The following is a 23,073-nucleotide window of genomic DNA, read 5'->3' as shown; positions in this document are numbered from 1 at the left end:
CAGAAAGAAGTGTTCTGAGACATTCACATATGGTGATAGGGAGGCGATTTTTAAGGATTGCGTACATAGCATACATAGCTAGCTTGACTGAAAAAGAGAATAAGAAATTGACCAGGATAAGACAGGAAAGCCTTGATAAACAGCATTTCAGGCAAATAACGGTGCAGTATCATTTGGATGACAATGGTCAAAAGAAGCCTATTTGTAAAACTTGTTTTCGTAAGACATTATGTGAAACAAACCGATTTATTGACACAGTTGTTAGAAAGAAGCGTTGTTCCATCGCTGGCATTCCCCAGCTAGATCAAAGAGGAAAATGTGAGCCACCTCAAAAGAAAACAAAAGAAGAAATAGGAGAAGCACGCCAACAGATACTTTCCATTCGCAGCTATGAGAGCCATTATACAAGGAGAGATTCTCAATGTACGAGTAGATATTTGATATCCCATCTGACCATGCGTCAGTTATACGTTGAGTATAAGAAGCAGTGTTCACAAAGTCCAGTTAGCCGTCGGATTTACGAATCATTATTTCATGAATTAAAATTATCTATCAAGGACCCCCAAGCTGATACATGTCAGACATGCGACATGTACTCAGACACATGTGGAGGCCAATGCACATTTCTGTGATGTGCATGACTGTACTTCAAGATTCACCCAACCTAGAAACAAATTATCATGCATTCCTTCTTTCAGGTCACACACGCATGGAGTGTGATGGTGACCACAGCCAAATAGAAAAAAGAAGAAATTCCAAGGACCCATTGAAAATCCACATGACTGGGTAATGCTGGTTCGGGAGACCGGTAAAAGCAAACCGTTCCGAGTGACGAAAATGGCTCGGAATTATTTTAGGAGCTATTCATCTCTGTTGAAAGGGCCTCTCCAACTACGAAAGATTAATATCAGTGGAGAAAAGCTGAACTGGAGGGATATCAAATGGTTGCGTTACGAGAAAAGCAATCCGGGAATGGTCATCTACAAATCAACTCTTGACCATGGTGCCGACTTTAAAGTAGAACAGTTTCAGAAGGTGGGGAAAGGAAAATCAAGTTTTGCGCCCACTTATAAGCTATAATGGACCACAGCCGTTCTCAGATGAAAAGAGGAAAGATCTTTTGTCCCTCCTTCCCTATATTTCACCCGTGTTTCATAACTTCTACAGCGATTTGGAAACCAGCACTCAAGTACGCAATATCCTCCGGATACAATGAACTCTGATGATGAAGACAGTGATATCTAACAACCTGCTCTGAAGAACTGTCTAACTGAGTAGCCCATTATTATTATTATTATTGAAGTGTATTCTTATTATTTAGTGAAAAGTTCTGAGTTGTATCAACATATTAATATAATGATTTAATTTAGATCACATTTATGCTACTGGTGTAAATGGATTTGTGTGTAAAATAAATAATGTGTAAAGTGATATAAGTCAGTGAAAATAATCTTATGTTACTTTAAGTAATAATATAATCCGAATTAAGTCATGTAGTGCCATTTGATAGTCGTAATATGTTTGGACTAGGACCAGGCTCACGTAATTACGTAATGACGGTGTTATTGTTTTGTGCCATGATCTTGCAAAAGTGTTCAAACATAAAACTCGTGTTTTCCCAAAACTGGCATTTGTTGACTTAACTCTCTTTACCCACCCATCCATGAATTAGCGGAGAGTTACTGCTGAATGAACGTGATGGCAGCTGAGGTAGTCCCAAGGTACTTGAATGATCATCATTAAAACCTATCTTATTTGTTTCATGATGTCATCGTTTATTTGTATGTGTATTTGTGACGCATGCTGGTCACCCAGTTATTTTCGTGAAATGTCAGAAGATATGATGAAAGGATATTTATTTAATGCTTGGATAAAGTAAGCAAATTTGCGAAATACCATGTGAAGTGTTGGTTATGAAACGGTAAATGTCTAAGGTAGATTTGTCATTTCCATATGTTTATTTTTCTGTATTTTGTGGTGTCGAGTTAAGATCTTTAATCTTCTGCGAATATTTTTCTGTTCGAAAATATGACGAAAGTTGTGTAAGAAATCCGTGGTTACCCATTTTCATTCGAATAAAGGCACGATGTCATTTGGAGCGATGTAAACAATCTTGTTAAGGAAAGTTACGAGGCAAGATCGATAAATATCTGTTAAAGGAATTGATATTTTTATGTTCGTTTTAAGCTGTGTATAACTGATGATGAAAATAACAGTTAATTTTGTCAGTCATATTTGTGAAGTCCAGTTCTGAAATACGAAGACACGTTATGTAAAGACGATTCATTGTCAAAGTGTTTCTATTCATGTCACAACGTTGTGGATTCTGAGAATTATATTCCATTTTTAATACCGTTGAAATATTTTTCGGGTTTAAGCAATTGTTCATGAATTCCTAAATACGAGTTCAGGTAGGATGTTTGAGAATCAGGTTGTAGGAAGCCTGTAAATGATGCTGGGATATTCTGTTGAAACCCGAAGAAATTATTTGTATTATGTTTGAGATGAGAATACGGTCGGATTCCACGTAAAAGTGTAGGTTCGTGATATATGTAAATATTGAGTGACATTTTAAAGCTAATCTCTGCGGATAATCTGTTGGGGCCAGGAATGTCATATTTTGTAATTTGTCAGCAAGACTGTAGATACCACTTCTTTAACGACCAGTTAAAACGCGAGTAGAACTTATGGTTTCTGTCAAGTGAAGTCAGGAGGGGTGACTTGTTCCGCTAGGACAGCTGATCAGAGTAGACCGCCACTTGGAAGATAACGGTAACTTGCAGTCTGTCATTGAGTCAACGTGTTGAAAATCAGATTGTATTCTTTACAATGGAGCTCGTAACTTTGAAATAAACTAAACTTGTTTTATCATTGAGTAAGATATTTGTTATTAGATTGAATTCCTGAATATTAACTTGTTTAATTGAGATTTGAACATACGTTTGAAGCGACGGAAATGGGATAATAATGAGAGGATTTAAACATTTCCAGCGATATCCAAAGTAGAGTATTAGTGGTAGTTGTTGGTATGTTTCAAGGGATGCACAAAGCCTTATTTTAAATGCTACGATGTGATGTGACATGGTGTTTGCTTATTGTGTTGAGTTTTATTTGTGCACCGGTCTCGAAACCCCAGAATGACGGCCGAGAGGATGCGTCGTGCTAAACAAACGACCCCTCGTAATCTGCAGGGCGTTAAGTGCCATGGTGTTTTGGGAGATTATTTGTGCAGATGTGAGTACTAAATAATTAGAGTTATCCAAGCAAGTGTTAATTGCTAGTATTAAATTAACTTATGGTGTGACGTCATGAAATAAATAATACTGGAAAATAAATGTTTTACCTTCTCCAGCCTCCACGAACCGAGTGACGATAATAATCAATAATAATAATCAAATTACGTCAGTAAAACTGAGTAGGGAGTTGTTAAAGAAACCATTCGCCCGAAGAGAGAGATTTTGTTGTTAATTAGGATTTATAAAATTCATTTCAACTTAATAAATTATTGAACTCAGTGAAAACCGTATTTGAGAAATAACTTGAAACCAAGTGATTAACTTGAAAATGTATTCTGGAAATCTTAGTATTTTGCTGGGAAATACAATTGTTAACGTAGCGATGAAGAGGTCATGTCCGAATGTAAAGGATTTTACTGCCACAAAGGTTGTGAGCGTTGTTGTTGTTGTTGTTGTTTTTGTATCATTTGACTTTGATTGATTGAGCATTAAAAGTGCTGAGGAATTACTGAAGTGGAAATCTTGGTCATCAACTAATGTAACTTAATTTTGTTCAGCCTCCAGCTTAGATATTTGCATGGTCATGGAGTCATTAACCTTAGTGATTTAGATTAGGGCCATCTGCCATTATAGCATCATTTTCCTTGCGGCCATCTTCGACAATGACTTAAACGTAAATTGTAAAGTTAAATGTCTGTCCATGAGATAGTCGCAGTTCACATCGATTCAATTAAGGGCCCATGCCGTACAACCACTGTGTGGCACGTACCGATTGGTCTGCCTTAATTATAACCAAGAGTCCAGAGTTCGTGTTACGAGAGCTGGACATCGCGAATCATTATTGATGATACATTTAGTCTCACATGGAAGCCGATTTAAGGATTTTCAGACTTTCTTTACTTTACTCTTAACTTATGACAATGGTTTCTAATGAGGATACCAATCAGGCAGTGAGTTAAAGCCTCTCAAACCAGTATATCACACCTCAGCGTTGTAATTATCATTGTTGATTGTGTTTATCGATCAAGCTATAGTACGAATTTTAATGTTTTGTTTTATATTTCACATTCAAGTAATTTCTTGAATAAACATCGATTTTTTGTTTGATTTCTCATTTCGTAGATGGATTAAAATGACTGAAACCCGCCTCTTACCTAAGCAAGTGAAGATGAATCCGTTAACTACTCATGAGACAGATCACATGTCGATTGCTAATAGGTAAGGAAGTAGGTATCCTTTATGGACCTTAAAGGTTTCAGCAAGATGCGATCCAACGTGGGACTAGAGTCACGATAGCGATAAGGGGTCTTATGTCATGATAACGATGAGGATATATTGGTATGTTGTGTACCCGAAGAAAAGAAACATAATACTGATGCAATGCCACATTATTAATACTAAATTGTGTACTAAATTTGAGACTTATTGATAATGAATTGAGGATTAAGGCATGATATATCATCGTTGAGGTATAAGCCACGATGAACAAATATAGTACAAATGAGTGTGAACTCGAGCAAAATAGATAAATGTCCGACGAGTAAGGCTAGGATATAGAACGATGATAGGAATTTTTCGACTAAATGAGAGGTATAATTAAATGTTATGATAGAATAACTTTCCAAAATTTCAGATATTGGTGTTGAGAATCTTAACTGGTAACTTTCATCAAGTGAACATTGGATGTCACATTTTTATTAAATAATAATTAAGACAATATCTTGTTAACATTTATATTTTTCCAAATAGGAGAGTATTATATTGTTTATCGTTCACATTAGTGAAGTTCGTCGTCTGAAGTCACAGGTTCACCAGTAACTTTATATGTTTATAGTTAGTCGACATGTCTGTTGATGAAGGAATAGTGACCCAGGTTCAGTCTCACCAAATGTTAAAGGACATTAATGAGAGTACGAAGGCATTGGAGGCAGGAGAAAGGACACGAGAGATAGTATTACGGCCATAAGCGATAAGTTAGAAACAGTCGGCAACAATTTAGAAAAAGTCGGCAAACAGTTAGAATCAGTGGAAAAATAAGTTACAAACGGTATACTTTAAATTGGGTAGTGCAGATGTGGATTTGAAATGCATAAAGGTGGTCGTGCAGGATACGCAGGACAGTTTTAAGGAAGCCAGTGAGGATATTAAGAAAGATATTGGTGACTTAAATTTAAAGTTGGAGAAAAACCCTAAAGCACAGGTTGAGTTTAAAAATGAGATTAACCAATAATTCGTAGAATCTCGTGAGCTACATAGTGTTCTGGGTGAATACCAGGATATGATTAGGGGAGACCTCGATAGTCACGTAAATGAAAGCAAAGAGATACACAAGCAGTTGATGTTGAATCGAGCTGAACTTAGGGCTAATCTGAAAACAGAGGTAGAGAAATTCAATATTCCCTGTGAAGATGGTAAGTCGAAAATCTTCACAACGATACAGGAACAAAATAAGACGTTGTCTAAAGAGATGGCCACAGTTAATGCCAAGGTAGACCAGGTAGCGGAAGAGGTTAAGGTAATTACAGACGAACGCATTAAAGCAAATGACACGACATTACTCCATAGGAATAAGATATATATAGGGAAGATACGTGTATGTCAGGAAGAAACGGCTAGGAATACTGAGGATGTTCAAGCAGATTTGTGGGAATTGAGAAAGGATCTAGGCGATATGAGGGTAGACTTATCGAAACAGCTTAAGGATACTCAAGACAAAGTCATAACTCTGAGTGATAAGCTGACATCTGACCATGAGAGACCGATAAGGAATTAGATTCGCTTAAGGGGGAAGTTAGCGCCCTGGAACTAGAACTGAGTGAGTTACTAAGTAACATCGTGGGAGTCCAAGCCAAAATAGAGGAGGTGGGTATTAAATCACGTAAAACCCGAGATATTTCCTTCAGTAGTTCTAGTAACACCAATAATCCTATACATCATATGGAGAATGGACTTTTTGACAATTCTACCCATTCTCAGGGTCAACATGTCACAAAGATTATAAATATAATCCGGCTTAAGGAAAATCAGCCTAAGAAATTCGATGGTATTGGTCCCAATTGCCAAAAGGATTTTTGCAAAACTAAGAGAATACATTAGGGGTAATCGAATACCTGAAGAGAGACAATTAAGGACTGCCGAGCGGTACTTAGGCGGAGTTGCTCTATTATGGTAAAATGTTTCCGGTATAATTTCGACACATTCGATGAATTCCAGACAGCATTTTTGGGAAAATTTTGGAAAGCTGAAATTGTAGGACCACCTAAGTTTTCTCAGTACTTCGTGAAACAATTGGTTAAGTTCAGGGAGTTGGAATCAGCTCCAAGTCAACAGGAACTTGTTCAGGCGATCCAGGAGCAATTTCCACCTGACGTTCAGAGGATATTAATCTCTGCTAAAGCCGAAACACCTATGCAGGCAGAGTTAATTCTGCGTCATTTAAATAACACCCATTATCACCAATCAGCACCACGAGTAGTTAGGCATTCGGAACACCAGGTTAATGTAGTGAACCACAGCCAAGGATGTATGCCGAATAAGGAGGTTTCGCAGACACCCAGATATGAGAATAGTGGGCGATGGTCCGAAACCAGACGAAACCATGGCAGAAAGCGTTGAGAACAGCTTAGGTACCATCACGAAGTGTGGGATTGATGCCGTGAACAGTGGAGAAGGAATCGGGGTCGAAATCAGGGAAGTTCAGAAGAAAGACTTAGATACAATCGCGGGAACGAAGCAAACAGGAAATGGAATAACTATGATAATTCCAGACGTCCTGATCGTTGGCATGGGTCTGAAGAAAGGAGAAGGGTAGGAGATCAGTATCTGAGAGAGCTCAGATCAGGTACGGAGCAGGATAAACGGAAATATAGTATTCAACGAAAGCAAGTAAATACCGATTGTGTAGGAACACCAGATATGTCCCATACCGGATCTATACGAAGAACGTGCCACCAACGTAGGCAGTTGAACCCTAATGCACCTCATTTCGATGGAAGTCTGAATTCGTCGAATGAGTGAAAATAACGCCAAATTTCCAGTAGTATTTACGAGACAGAATCCCCACACACAGCTTGAATATGTTTCTCGGGACGACTGGATAGTGGCCCAGATTGACTCATGAATTATCCAACGGGATGAATTAGTAGACCACCTCAGACAGAAGGTTAGGGGGATAAGGGAGCTACCCATGATTAATGTCAGGATTTTAAATTTTAAGGTGAGCTGTTTGTTGGATACTGGCGCCAGAATCAGCCTCATTACACAAAAACGTTTCAAAGAATTATCTATTCAGAAAATCTTACCAGAAATTCCAGTAGCAAATATCAAAATTAGAGGAGTTATTCCTGACAAAACTGCCATTTGTAAGACGCAGAACTTTCTGGATTTGCAGATAGGAGATATGATATTTTCACATCCATTTCTAGTGATTTCGAAGCTGGATTATAATGCTCTTCTTGGATCAGACGCCATTTGTGAGAGTAACGCGAACATCGATTTAGGAAGACGAGAGGTGAAATTTAAGAAAGATGACGGATCGGAAAAGTTGCTCTAAACGATGAATCATTGGGTCAGGCTGGGAAAAGAATGTGTGAGGAAAGTCCATTACTCTGCAGTATTGAGGGATATAGAGATATGAGGGATATGAGCCAGAGAGCAGAAAAAAATAGTCAGGAAGAATGGGACGTTCTCGAGATTGAATTGGGAAAAGCTTTAGAAGACTTGATAGATCAAAAAGTATCAGAATGTCCAAGGACGGCTGAGGAGAAGAGGACGTTAAACGAAATACTTCTCAGATATCAAGATGTCTTCGATTCGAAGCCAGGATGCATTCCTAATTTTAGCTATGTTTGACTGTAAACTGTTGGGATCCGTTTAAACGTAGGCCGAACTCCATTATGAAAACCATCGCCAGGAGGCTGGGAAGATTATTAGAGTAATGGGAGAGAATGGGGTGATCTCTAAAGCCAATACACCTTACGTTATTTCACTGGTAACCGTGCAGAAACCCGACGGTTCGTTGAGAGTATGCCTGGAAACCAGGGTATTAAATGAGAGTCATCCCCGAGCATGATCGAGTGCCTCCTAAAAAGAGGTTATTAGGAAGTTTAGGGACAAGCGCTGTTTCACTATCATTGATTTCACCTCATCGTATCATCATATAATGCTCGATTCTAAGTCGAAATTGTTCACTGGATTCCTGTATGACCAGCAAACGTACGTTTTTATTCGGTTGCCTTTCGGAGTTAAAAATGCTAGTGCAGCCGTCTTACGCGCCCTAGATCGTAACCTCAGTGAGCAAGTACAGGCCGTAAATACGCTCTATGTTGATGATATATTGCTTTCGACGAAGGATTTCGAGGAAAACCTTCGTCATCTCGAGTTTCTCTTCGAAAATCTCAGGGTTGCTGGTTTTAAGATCAACTTAGAAAATCTAATCTTGGGCAGGACGAAGATCTCTTCCTAGGAAATGTCACTGATGGTGAAGGAGTACGTCCTAACGCAGTGAAGTTGCAGGAAATTGACAAATTTCCAAGGCCTATTAAGATAAAGAACTTCAGACAGTTCTTACGAATGTGTTTTTTCAGTTACCATTGCCCAAATTATACGGAGGTTGTGGCTCCGCTGCAAGACTTGCTAGTGGAGAACAATCGATGGAAGTGGTCAAGGGAATATTATATTTCCTCTCGGGATACTAAGAAGATATTAGCTAAAATTGTGATGCTAGGGTACCCGAATTTCTATAAGACCTTTACTTTACAAACTGATGCTTCCACCGTAGGGATAGGTGCAGTTCTATACCAAGAGGAAGAAGAGGAACCCAAGACGAAGTGCTACTTGGCTTTCTTTAGATGTAAACTTAGGAAGCATGAGCTAAAATACAGTGTCACTGAGCTGGAAATGTTTGCAATTGTTCAATCCTTACAACACTGGTGAATGATGATTTTTGGATTCCCTATAACTACTGTATTAGGACGGATCACAAAGCCTTAACGTTTGTGATGAAGGCAGTAGTTGCTAATGAGATAGTATTTAGTTGGGCGCTTTTTATTCAGCAATTCGATTTGACTATCAAGCACTGTTCGGGAATTTCTACTATCCTGGAGGATGCTTAGGTCGGAATTCGAATGAAGATGAACAAGAGGTGAACTTCGTAGAGTTGATAGAAGAAGATATAACTTTTCTCGATGAGCAGGCACGTTGACCAGAAATTCAAAGAGAGGATCCATTTTGTGGCAGGTTGATCTCATCTATGAAGGGAGATGTTCCTCAAGACGACCCCGGATATGGAGCAGTTGAGAAGCTAGATGAGAGCTATATTTTCGTTGATAACAACAAGGTTTCGTAGACAAAGAACACACGAAGACCGGAATCGTTGTACCACCACCACTTAGGAAGGGACTTATATTGCCTGTCCATAGGATAACTGGTCGTGGTGAAACTGACAAGTTCACCGCTACCATCCAGGAAAAGTTCACTTGGACTAATCTGTAAGACTCTGTTAGAAGCATTGTTATTGCCTGTGACACATGCCAGCGAGTTACGGCGAACCCGTACCATATTCGATAGCCACCGATACCTCACTTACCATCTAAACCTCTATAATTATTCGCAATGGATATTTATGGAGTCCTTCCAAAGTCAGGTAGAGGGAATATATACGTATTAGTGACAGTGGACGTATTCTCTAAGTTCACTTCCCTATGTCCATTGCAGGTGGCAAACAGTAACCAAGATTTCAGAGCTATTAACAGAATCATTATTCCAACTCTGGGGAAGACAATGTTTTTATTAACGGACCACGGGTCACTGTTCACCTCAGCTCAGTTTAAGCAGGAGTTACAATGCCTTGAAATTCGCCACATCCCTAGCTCAGCGTGGCATCCTGAGGGAAATTTGCCAGAACGAATTACGCAGGTTATTGCAAAGTTCTGTCGGATATTCTGTGCTCAAGAGCATTGGAAGTGGTTCGATATACTACCCATCATCGAAGACTGTGTAAATAACACTGTCCACGAATCTATAAGAAACATACCATCGGTGGTCCATTCGAACACCTATCCTATGAGACCATGCCACGCAGTAGTGAATTGTCCGTGCCACCCATGACCATCTCAAGCGATGTGTATAAAAAACAGCTGAACGTCTTCGTCACCAAGCTGACCACGTCATAAGAGGTATAATCGGCCCTTGAATGAAGGCGAATTCGTGCTTCTCAGGAAACCCGTTCTTTCAATCCTGAGAGTAAATTTTATGCGAAGTTTGCACCACTGTATATGGGACCATTTAAAATCAGACAGAGCTTCTGAAGCAGTTCGTATACGATACAGATGTTATATGGACGCTCTGAGCATATTTTCAGTGCTGCCAATCTAAAGGTATATCACCAGCCTGAAGATGTGGTAGTACAAAAGGTTAACATCATTGAGTCAGTGGAGGAGCAGGATGTAGAACCGCTCGAAGATAATCACGATGACCCACTGAAGCAATGTAGGGAATGTAGGCAGATTCCAGACTCTGTGATATTAAGAGCATTTGAGGAGTACTGGAATCTCACAGAGCATATCCGGGAAGTAAGAGAAGGAATTGAGGAAGGTTCTGAGAAGGAAAATCCTGCTAGCGAGGAAGGGATATTTTTCGTAGTCGAGATTAATTCAATGGAGACGTACATGATAACACAGGACAACCAGGAAGCTGAGCATATCAACCACTATATTCATGCCATGAGATGAGCAACCGAAAAAGAGGGAAAAAATGCGAATTATTGTTCAGTAGTCATGTTTCATCAGACGTCAAAATTTCAAACTTCAGCGTCTGGATTATATTAAATGGAATTCCTTGCCAGTTTGCGAAAGAATTCGTTGCATTGGGGGAAATATGAACCCATTACCTTTGTCATAAGAAATCAGAGTCCTGAACTTACCACATGAGGCCCCATATCAATCGAAATGAGAAGATTCAGATATATATTTTCATCTCACAGAAACGGCACAAAACAAGCGAGCAGTAGCTCTCTTTCTCACGCTAAGAAAAAATGACGTCACCCACACGTGTCAATGGAGTATTGATACAACAAAAGTGTTGATTTAATAAATAAACTTTTTAAAAGGAATTAGCAGCGAAAGTAACATAATAAATGTCCTGTAATTATGTGTGAGGCAATTGGTCCTTAATAACACAGACTTCAGATTGCTAAACAGTTACTGAGGGAAAATTGGCAAAAGACGCGCTGATATGTTCAACCTATGTCACGTAAACAAAATATAGTGCCTACCATATTAGGTCATTGAACAAGTCAATTTGTTACTACATAATCTTAAATGTTCATAAATGATATCACTACTAATTTAGCAAGTATTGGGTTAACATTAAACCTGCCTTCAATACATTTCCACAAGGTAGGAAAATTATGTAAATATTCTGGCGGCAAAAGAAAAATGCCTGAGAGAGGTGGTAAAGACTATACAAATGAGTGCGCCGTTTTGAAATTACCCGCATTGTGTCAATTGAACTCGAGGAGCAACCTCCTACTCTTGTATAATTTTACCAGTGATTTTTAGACTGAGTCCAACAGAGAACATAGATTTTGGCCGATGTGGCTGGTGTATCATCTCCAAGTTCCCTTTAAGTAACGTGCATTTAATAAAAAAAGTAAACAGATGGTCATTCTTATGCCGCAAATTTTACAAGTGAAGTGTTTATTAAATAATATCATGTTGTAAAGTATTGCGTGTGCGGTCGGTATTACAACAGACGTGTTCCATCCACTGAAATACCGTGTGAAGTATATATATATATAAATTCTATGCGCCATTATTTTCAGGTGAAGTAAAATATAAATAAAACAACCTGTAAAACGAAACGTCCCGTGGTGTAGGGGTAGCGTGCCGGGCTCTTAACTGGCGGCCCCGTGTTCGATTCCTGGCCAGGTCAGGGATTTTTACCTAGACCTGAGGGCTGGTTCGAAGACCACTCAGCCTACGTGATTAGAATTGAAGAGCTATCTGACGGTGAGATAGCGGCCCCGGTTTTGAAAGCCAAGAATAACGGCTGAGGTGATTCGTCATGCTGACCACACGACACCTCGTAATCTGCAGGCTTTCGGGCTGATCAGCGGTCGCGTGGTAGGCCAAGACCCTTCATGGGCTCTAGTGCCTTGGGGTTTGTTTCTTGTAAAGCAAAAAAGCCAAATACATATCGCAGAGTTACTAGTGAATTAACCTGAAGGCAGGTGACATACGTCCCAGTGTAAATGAGTGATCACCATTACAACCTGTTTCATTTAATTCATGATGTCACCGTATGTGTATGTATATTTGTGACGCAGTTTGGTCACCCATTTATTTTCGTGAAATGTCAGAATATATGACGAAAGTTTCATTTGTCTGAAATGCTGGGATAAGGTTAGGAAATTTGAGTAATACCGTGTGAAGTGTTGTAATATATTCAGTTGATGGTTATGAAACGATAAATGTCTAAAGTAAATAGTCCTTTCTGTGCGTTGTGTTTGTGTATTTTGTGGTGTCAAGTTAAGATCTTTAGTCTGTTGTGAAATTTTTCTCTTCGAAAATATGACCAAGGTTGTGTAAGAAATCCGTGGTTACCCATTTTCAGTCGAATGAAGGCACGATGTCGTGTGGAGCAATGTTAAAATTTCTATTAAGGAAAGTTACGAGGTGAGATCGATAAACATATGTTAAGGTAAGGTAAGGGTTATTCTGCCCGAAGGCAGGTCCGAACTCTTCAGAGGTGTTCCTGAGCCAGAGTTTACGTGCGGTAGGGTAGCCAGTTCCTTTCCGCTCCTCCATTCCCTTACCCCCACCAACAGCGCGTGGCAACCCATCCAACTCCTGACCACGCCCAATGTTGGTTAACTTCAGAGATCTGACGGGATCCGGTGTTTCAACACGGCTACGGCTGTCGGCACATATGTTAAAGGGATTGCTAAATTTATGTTCGTTTCAAACTGTGTATAAATGACGACGAAAATAACAGTAAGTTTTGTCGGTCATTTCTATGAAGTCCACTTAAGAAATATGAGGTCACGTTGTGAAAAGATGATTCACTCTCAGAGTGTTTGTGTTCATGTCATCACATTGCGGATCCTGAGAATTACATTCCATTTTAATGTCGTCGAGATATTTGTCGTGTTTAAGCAATTGGTCATGTATTGCTAAATGTGACTTGATGTAGGATTTTGTGAATCAGGTTGTTGGAAGCCTGTACATGGTGCTGGGATATTCCGTTGAAACCCGAGGAAATTATTTGTATTATGTTTGAGATGGGAATACGGTCGGATTCCACGTAAAAGTGCTGGTTCGTGATATATATAAATATTGAGTGACATTTTAAAGCTAATCTCTGCGGATAATCTGTCTGGGCCAGGAATGTCATATTTTGTAATTTGTCAGCGAGACTGTAGATATCATTTCTTTAACGACCAGTTTAACCCTTTGTTGCCAGAATAGAAAAAAATAATAAGTATAATTGATAGTTTCACCTTAATCTAATGAAATATGTTCAAATAGTAAATGCTGATACTTTCAAATCATATTTTTTTGGGGGGGGGCTGGTACTTTTAAGTACCGTCAGGCATATTGGAGGCTTCATATTCGGGTAGATAAGAATGTTCACATTTTGGAATTATATCACATTTATTGTCTCAAAATATTAGTAGAACATGTTTTTCATACCTAAAATTATTACAAAAATATAAAAGCAATATTTAAAGCAAATATGTGTAATAAGAGTGAAGTTTCATAATATTATTGTTCATATGTACTGTAGAACATCTTGCATATATCCTATACAACTGACACATTATGATACCCTATAAAGCAGTTATTTTTTTTCATTGCAGCAAAGAAAATCACTACATGTAGTACACTTTGAATGCAGTCTTGATTGCATTTTCTTTCTCGAACACATCTCACATCGACCACGGTTTATTTACAAAAACAAGAAAATGATTTCCACGATTACTTAGTTTTGACATCACTGGGCACAGAATATTCTGTTTTCCTCCTTTTTGGTAGACAAGTTTGCTCTGGTGACTTTGGTGTCCTCATATAACGTGAAAGTTATCCTGGAAGAGGAATTTCTTCCTAGTTCATCAGTCCTAGGGCCACATTACTCCGGAATGTCATTAGAGGGACTTTATCATGCAGATTAAAGTATATGATGTAGGCATTGACAAAAGCTATCTCAATCATTCCCCAAAATAATCTATGCCACCATTTTTTGAATAGACGGTCTAAATCATATACGCCTCGATGTCTGTCAGCATGGTCCACTCCACCCATGTGTGCATTGTAATCTTGCACAACAACCGGGCAATCAACAGCAACATTACTTCCATCCTTCTGTTTCCTAGAAACAGTTGTGGCTTCTGTTCCATGGAAATTAGATGCTAAGCACACACCTTTACTGTCTTTCCATAGAAAAACACTGATGTCCATCGAAGAAATTCTATGGTCAGAACACCCCCTTTTCATTTCTTTCTCAGGCATAAAATTCTGTAGGATTCCCTTTTTAGTCATTCTAATGGTTCCACATGCTAAGAGTATTTTCCTCTTTCAACCTTTCAAGAAGTGGGAGAGAAGTAAAATAATTATCAAAGAATAATTTTCTGTGTTGTCCCCAGAATGGCTTTGATATGCTCAGCACAACTATTTCCCCAAGTCCATAATTCTGGAATTCATGTTCTAGGGCCTGATTCTTCCCATGATAGATGTCAAATTTCACAATGTACCACCTCTGATCTGCAATGCACCACAGTTTATATGGAATTGTACTACTTGATACTACTCCTTCCCTTGAACAAAATCATTGACTCATCGATGCTAAGTTCCCTTGTTCCCTTGTAAATGTCTGGAAAATGACCATTGAATGCCGTTACCAATGGCCTAACTTTGTAAAGCTTGTCCGTGTTATTTTCTGGAATTTTAGAATTGTCATTGATGTGTAACGTGCTGAGTATGGTGTCAAACCTGTCGTGGCCGAATATTTTGCATCAATAAAGCATTACTTTCGGTTTTGGATATGACTAACAAGAGACCCTCCATATGGCCGGACGGTACTTCTAAGTACCTCGCCATTTACTAGTTATATATCCACACCAATTGCAAATTTCATCAACTTGAGTATTTTATTGCATTACAGAAGCATACTTACACATGTACTAAGATCGCTTGCAGGTCAAATGTAACAATAGGGACTAAGAAATAATCAATCAAAATGTCATTTGTTTACAGTGGTAACACTATGACTACACTCCTAAGAATAAAAAAATCTCCCTAGTTTTTCTTCAATATCAACCCCAAAAATGGTATATCTCTGTTTCAAGAATTAGGTACTTGAAAGTACCATGAGGAAAATACAAGGCTAGGATTTACTGAATAATTCCAAAGCCATGAAATATGAAATGGTACTTTAAAGTACCGTCAGGCAACAAAGGATTTTAAACGCGAGTAGAACTTATGGTTCCTGTCAAGCGAATTCGGGAGGGGTGACGTGGATCACTATGAAAGCTGATCAGGGTAGACCGCCACTTGGAATATAACGGTGACTTGCAGTCTGTCATTGAGTCACCTCGTGTAAAATCATATTGTATTCTTTAGAACGGAGCCTGTAACTTTGAAAGATACTAATTGGAATTTTTTATCATTGAGTAAAATATTTATTAGATTGAATTCTGAATATTAGCTTGTTCAATCGAGATTTGAACGTATAATTGAAGCGACGGAAATTAGACAATAATGAGCGGATTTAAACATTTTCAGGGATGTCCAAAGTAGAGTATTGGTGGTGGTTGTTGATATGTTTCAAAGGATGCACAAAGCCTTATTTTAAATGCTACGATGTGATGTGATATTGTGTTGACTTATTACGTTGAATATTTTTGTGCAGATTTGAGTACTAAGGGGTTATCCAAGCAAGTGTTAATAATTGCTAGTGTTAAATTAAACTTACGGTGTGACGTCATAAAATAAATAAGACTGGAAAATAAATGTTTTACCTTTTCAAGCCTCCACGAACCGAGTGACGATAAATTCTATAATCAAATTACGTCAGTAAAATTGAGTAGGGACTAGTTAAAAAAACCATTCGTCCGGGGAGATAGATTTTATTGTTAATTACGATTTATAAAAATCATTTCCATTTAATAAATTATTAAACTCAGTGAAAACCGTATTTGAGAAATAACTTTTAAACCAAGTGATTAACTTGAAAATGTATTCTGGAAATCTTAGTTTATTTTGCTGGGAAATACAATTGTTAACGTAACGAAGAAGAGGACATGTCCGAATGTAAAGGATTTTACTGCCACAAATGTTGTGAGAGGCGTTGTTGTTGTTGTATCATTTGACTTTGATTGATTGAGCATTAAATGTGCTGGGGAATTACTGAAGTGGAAATCTTGGTCATCAACTAATGTAACTTAATTGCGTTCAGCTGTCAGCTTAGAAATTTGGATGGTCATTGGGCCATTAACCTCAGTGACTTAGATTAGGGCCATTTGCCAATATAGCATCACTTTCCTTGCAGCCATCATCCACAGTGAATTTAACGTAAATTGTAAAGTTAGATGTCGGTCCTTGACATAGTGGCATGTTACATCGATTCAATTAAGGGCCCATGCCGTACAATCACTGTGTGACACATACCGATTGGACTGCTTAAATTATACCAAGAGTCCAGAGTTCGTGTTACGAGGGCTGGATCCTCACGAATCATTATGATGATACATTTAGTCTCATTGGAAAGCCGATTTAAGGATTTTCAGTCTTTCATTACTTCACTCTTAACTTATGACAGTGGTTTCTAGTGAGGATACCCATCAGGCAGTTGAGTTAAAGCCTCTCAAACCAGTATATCTCTCCTCAGCGTTGTAATTATCATTGTTGTTTGTGTTTATTGAACAAGCTTGAGTTGGAGTTATAATGTTTTGTTTTAAATTGAACATTCAAATAAACAAAGATTTTCATAGATTTGATTTCTCATTTCGCAGAGAGATTAAAATGACTGAAACCCACCTCTTACCTAAGCAAGGGACGAAGAATCCGTTAACGACCCATGCGAAATATCTCATGCCGATTGGTAATAGGTAAGGAAGGTAGGTATCCTTTATGGACCCTAAAGGGTTCAATATTAACTTTGTTTTTTATTACATTACTGTAAGTGACCATTGCCCCCGGGACATTTTCCATTTGCACTGTATTTGTTAATAATAACAATATAATTTACCATATTGCTTAAACAACAAACTATTTTGTTCTTAGAGAGTCCATAGGTAAACTATATTAACTACCCTTCCATTTGGAGCTAGGGTGCATAGTATGTTTGCGTTTCCAAATCATGTACAAACCACGTAGAGCTTCACTTCTTGGAGCAAGAGTACTCTTTGACAGGGCCATGCATTTTCAGCGTAATGCTGTGCTCATGCATTTTAAAAATGTGAGATCTCTGCGAGCCATAGGTTTGGCAGAGCAGCACACACATACACACAAAAACTTCCGGATATCACGGACAGAATATCGCTCCTCGTGTCGGGAGCGAAAATGGCTTCCTGTGCCATGGGCTTAAAATGGCTCCTTGACTCGTATTACCTATCTTATGTACGTTACCTAGCGAAAGTGAGTCTAAACATTTATCCCGGTCATAGCACGCTGGATTGTCATATCTCAACACACATTTTATGCCGATTTTTTGTTCATAACTTCCCAAAGTATCCGAAGGTGAATTTCGACCCCTTTCCGTCCACCCATGTAAAAGAATTTCAGATCTCTCCGTGCCGCCGATTTGGCTGGGCATAACACACACACACACACACACATGCACACCACACACACTCCCTGTTATTGTTATCCAAATCTGTATCTGTTCAATTTCTGCAGACCATCTGGAAACCCCACAAACACAAGGGCATAAGACTGATAAAGGAAAATTAAATAGTAAATATACTTACTCGGCAGACAAACAGTGAGCAGCAGTTAAAATAAACCACTCGTTGAGGATTGTTCCTCCACACGATGGAAGAAAGAAGAACGAAGTGAAGGATGCCTGAAATAAGTAACATAAAATATCAAATTTTGTTTCCTAGTAACCTAAACGTAGTATGTTATGTCCTATTTATTCAGAAACTTCGAAGTACTGCGGTTGTGACTTTTAAAATAAAGCAGATTTGGTTGAATTAAGAATTTATTACTTTCTTTTTGAAGAAACGGAGACAAAAATGAAGTAAATGGCAGGAGTTAAGTAGTGGTAATTGCATTGTCCTAAGAGATAGACTACAAGAACCGAGCGAGTGACTGCGTGGTTTGGGTCACGTGTTTGTCAGTTTACCGTCGTATCCCATCGTCGGCGTAATACCTTTCTCTGTCAGCGTGAAGTAAAGAAAATTGTAAAACTACATGAAAATCAGTCTCCCGAAGAGCACGTAGGTTTCATTCAAGAACAATGTTAGTAGGCAGCGGCATTAATGACGATTGTCTGAAGTGACAAACTGTAAGATCGTCCTCAATCCTGTGAACAGTAGGTAATAATCATTCAATAGCAGTGAATGTCAACACTATGATGTGGCATCATTGTGGGCGATGATTCTTTCAAGTGACATAACTACAAGGCCATCAGTCTCTTGAGTAATGTGTAAGTTTGATTCAAGTGCGGTGTTTGAGAACAGAGTTGGGTGGTGACAGTGGTAAGATCTGTTATCCAAGTGATAAAACTCGAGCAGTAAGTACTGTACCAGTTACGACCTATACATGCTTATTTTTTGATAGTTAATTGCATTTATTCATCACGCGTAATATTCCGAGCAAACCTGTACTTTTTACATTTGGTGGAACGAGCGAGCGAGTCGAGGACACCTGTGCGTGTGTGACGTAGTGGCAGGGGCAAAATAGATCACCCGCCTGACACGCCAAGTGTAGCTGGCCTGACCTGGTATGTTCTGGATTCAAGCGTCACACCTTCACGAACATTCGATTAAGAAAATTTTAAAACTCCTCTAATAATTATGGTAGCGACTTGAGCGACATGTCATTTTGAAGGGAATCACATAAACGTCGCAAAGCGTGAATCTCAAGTAAATCCGTCGAGATATTCATGGGATAACCAGCTTCAAGGGATCACGCTATATGATGACGTAGAAGTCCCCAAACCGAATATAAGGAGGGCTCACTTTAGCCTGATCAGTCAGTCACAGCTGAGTATTCAGCCTGTCTCTACACGCTGCCGTAGTCGTCAGATGCTATCTTCGAGTAGTTACAGTCTTCATGCGGAACTTAAACCATCACGGTCATATGGGACTTATCAATTGTGCGTACGTGAACTCTAAAATTATTCAGAGTCTTTATGAAGATGGACTTGTCATTTTCGCGAGTGTTAAGGAACGAATTCTTTGAAGTCTTTATGGACATTGACCTGTAATTTCGCCAGTGGTGAGAAACCAATTATTCAAGGTCTTTATGAATTTTGACTTGTAAATTATCCGACTCACGAAGAACACATTTTCGATGTCTTTGTGGACATTGAGTCCATCAGCCACATTGGACTTAGGTGATGAGTGATTACCTGCAACATCGTCAGAGACCATCGGAGATCATCCAGAACATCGGAAGTTCGAGACTTCCTCATATACGACCAACATGGGTGTTCCGGCCTCATCTTAACGGAGTATTTGGCATCTTCCGGAACGTGTTCCAGCCTGTTCGACCCGGTGAGCTGGAGACCCGGACCATTATAAGGGCGATGTTGATGACAACCCCTATCTACAATGAGGCGATGTGCAATTTGATATGCATTTCATAAATAAACTCTTATTCAATCTGATTAAAATTTTACTTGTAGATAGGACCCTGCCTCCTGAACCATGCCCTAGCTAGTGTCCATCCTGAGAACTATTTCATGCTTACGTTAAAATTAAAGTCGGGCTCTTTTACTGGTGCAGAGAGGAGGGTAATATACGTGGCACCCTACACGTTGGGGCACGATAGCTAGATTAACAGTGCTAGCAATTAATAGACAATCGCAACACCCTGAACGTGGTGATTGGTATTTGCAAAGTGAAACTTATGCCCTGGACGTGGCAAATAATTTGTGTTTTATGTGTTCTTGTCATATGGTCGAATTCTATGTGTTGATATATGCTGAACTCAGTGCTTTTGAACTTTTAAAGCCACTGATATTTCAATTTATGATTGAAAATTTCTAAGTGTCACATTTTGAGGTATTAAAAATTGTCATAAAAATGGGTAATAAACTCGCAGCAATTGAAGCCGTTAGGCTTAATATGAATGAGGTTAACGCCAAGTTTGAGACTAGGCTTACTGCAACATGTGCTAACTTAGAGCGACGCCTCCCTGAAAATAATAGCAATCATTCTAGCTTAGCTGAGTCTAATGTTCAAACTAATGCTAATCTTGCCAATGTAGACCAACGTTTAAATAAATTAGCCCAAGCAAATGGTGAATCTAATGCCAATCTAGATAGGCGATTAGCTGAAGCAAATGCCGAAGCTGAAGCTAATTATATCAAATTAGAACAGCGCTTTACTGAAATGAATGCGAACTTAGAATCTCGTTTTGATCAAGCAAGTGTTAGGATAGAAGAAAGATTCTCTGAGTCCAATAAGAAAATTGATGACTGATTCACTGAAATTAATGCTCAGCTTACTCGTAACATCGAGAAGATGAGAAAAACTGTTAAAGACCAAGTCATAGAAATTGTTAAGGAGGATTTGAAGAAGGTTCTTCCTTCAGTCCAACAGCTTTCGCAGGACATCGAGGATTTCAAGGCCGAATTTCAGGAGTCACATCGTCAGCTCTCGCAAATGCAGGCTAAAATTGTTTCTGTCCAAGATACTCTTAGGGACACGGTTAAGAATGACATTTCCAGAGTTGGAAACGAAGTTGCTTTGTTAAAAGCTAAGCAGGGTGAGTTTGAAAACCGGTTCACTCAGCAAGCCGACAATACGACCACACAAATTAGTCGTATTTGCAAAGATGTTGGTGAACTTAAAACTGAATTAAAGAATGATGTCAAACAAGTCGAAGGAATAGTCCAACTCCAGTTGGGGGATGTCAAGAATAATCTCGAACATCTAGCCACTAAAGTTGTTAATCTTGAATCTCGAGATACGTCCATACCTATTCATTGTTCGATAGAGGGAGTCGGAGAAACGTCATACCAGACGACTATAGTTAAAATCCAAGAGGAAAAACCTCCTAAATTCTCCGGTAAAGAAGATTATACGGCTAACGAGTATCTGATCAATGTAGCGGAATATTTTCAAGAGCACAAGCTTAGTGAAGATAGAAAACTAAGAACAGTGGCCCGATTATTAGAAGGCAAAGCTCTTTCCTGGTACTCCGTATTCAAATCTAATTTCAAGACATACTCTGACTTTGAGAAAGCTTTAATTGAATGTTTTTGGAACGCAGAAACTCAACACCATATCAGACTTCAACTACATTCGAGAAGGTATAACACCTCCATTAACACCTCTCTATACGCTGATTTTTTATTATCTCAGTTGAAGAAGATGCAGTACTTAAACTCTCCTTTGCCTGAGAAGGAACTCATACAGGTCATTACGTTACAGTATCCTTCTCACGTTCAAGAGATCTTAGTAGCAGCTAACATTAAGAACATGGACGAATTACATGCCGTGTTACGACGTCTTGATAGTGCTCATGCGCAGGGAACTTTGAAACCGAGCAAGGGTAAGGACGTAGCCGCCCATCCAGTTCAGGTTAATACTTCTGAGCAACCGCTACAAAGTGCTGAACGAGCGGATAGAAGGGAAGAGAGAGATACGCAACCTTCACCTCCACGGTATAGAGGGTTTAGAGACGCCCATACCGTGGCCAGACGCCGTACCAAACCAAACCTACCTGGCTAAAACAAGAGAGAAGGCAAGGAGAGAGTAGAGACTCAAACAATTCCGACTTGCACCAACGATGGAAGTAAACGCAGGACTACCTCCATCAGAAGAAACAAGAGGGTCATCAACCTGGAGCAACTTCTCTTGAATACCAAGAATACCATAAAGGAAACAACACCTTTGGTCAAAATTCAGAGTCCACAGGTGCTGTTGCAAAAAAAACTTAAATTTTTCGGAAATAAGATTGCCTGAAAATGAAGAGGTCGGGTCATTCCATGTAGATATAAGAAATTATTGGCACATCGATGATGACTTAGTATTTGAAGACGAATTACCCATTCGTCAACATGTCCAACGAAGTTTACCGATAATCAATATTACCATTTGGGAATTTCAAGTATCATCACTAGTGGACTCGGGAGCGCAAGTTTCCTTAATCTCTGACAAATTGATAACATTAATCAAGGATAGATATAACATTCTCATTTTGCCGGTAGCACAAGTTAAGATCAAGGGCATTATTCCTGACAAGAATATCAAATGTAAGCAGCAAGTCTTCCTTGAGTTTGCTATCAATGAAGAAATGTGTGAGCATGTCTTTCTGATGGTCTCGCCTATGAAATTTAACCTTATCTTGGGTTCAGACTTTCTGTCTAAAAATAAGGCTAGCATTGACTACTCTGCCAACACTATACACCTATGTAGGATTGGATCTGTAGAGTTGCAGCTGGTAGACGGTGAAGATCTTAGACTTCAAGGGATTGATTTACCCAGTACCCAAGTCGATGGGGTGATTGGCGATGCCGCCCCAGACGATCAGGTACAGAAAGAAGAGGGTGAGCCCGAAGAAGAAGAGGGAACAATGTCAATGGAAGATGGTGACCACAATGAAGAGGGACCCATCGATGAAATTTTGAATGACAAAGGGCCTGATTTTCTCACCTACATCTCCAG

General features: G+C 39.1%; 1 protein-coding gene across 1 annotated transcript in view; it reads right to left on the bottom strand.

The window, feature by feature from the left end:
• Positions 1-23,073, bottom strand: part of LOC136866109 (chymotrypsin-1) — a 225,842-nt gene that overhangs the window by 128,137 nt on the left and 74,632 nt on the right. Inside the window, exon 3 of the mRNA XM_067142786.2 lies at positions 18,202-18,296. Coding sequence (XP_066998887.2) covers positions 18,202-18,296 — 95 coding nt within the window. The remainder of the gene's footprint in view (positions 1-18,201; positions 18,297-23,073) is intronic.

This window comes from Anabrus simplex, chromosome 3, assembly GCF_040414725.1.
Source record: "Anabrus simplex isolate iqAnaSimp1 chromosome 3, ASM4041472v1, whole genome shotgun sequence".
In the NCBI taxonomy this organism is placed as follows: Eukaryota; Metazoa; Arthropoda; class Insecta; order Orthoptera; family Tettigoniidae; genus Anabrus; species Anabrus simplex.
Note: the sequence above shows the minus strand (reverse complement) of the source record. Positions and strands in the feature narration are given on the sequence as shown.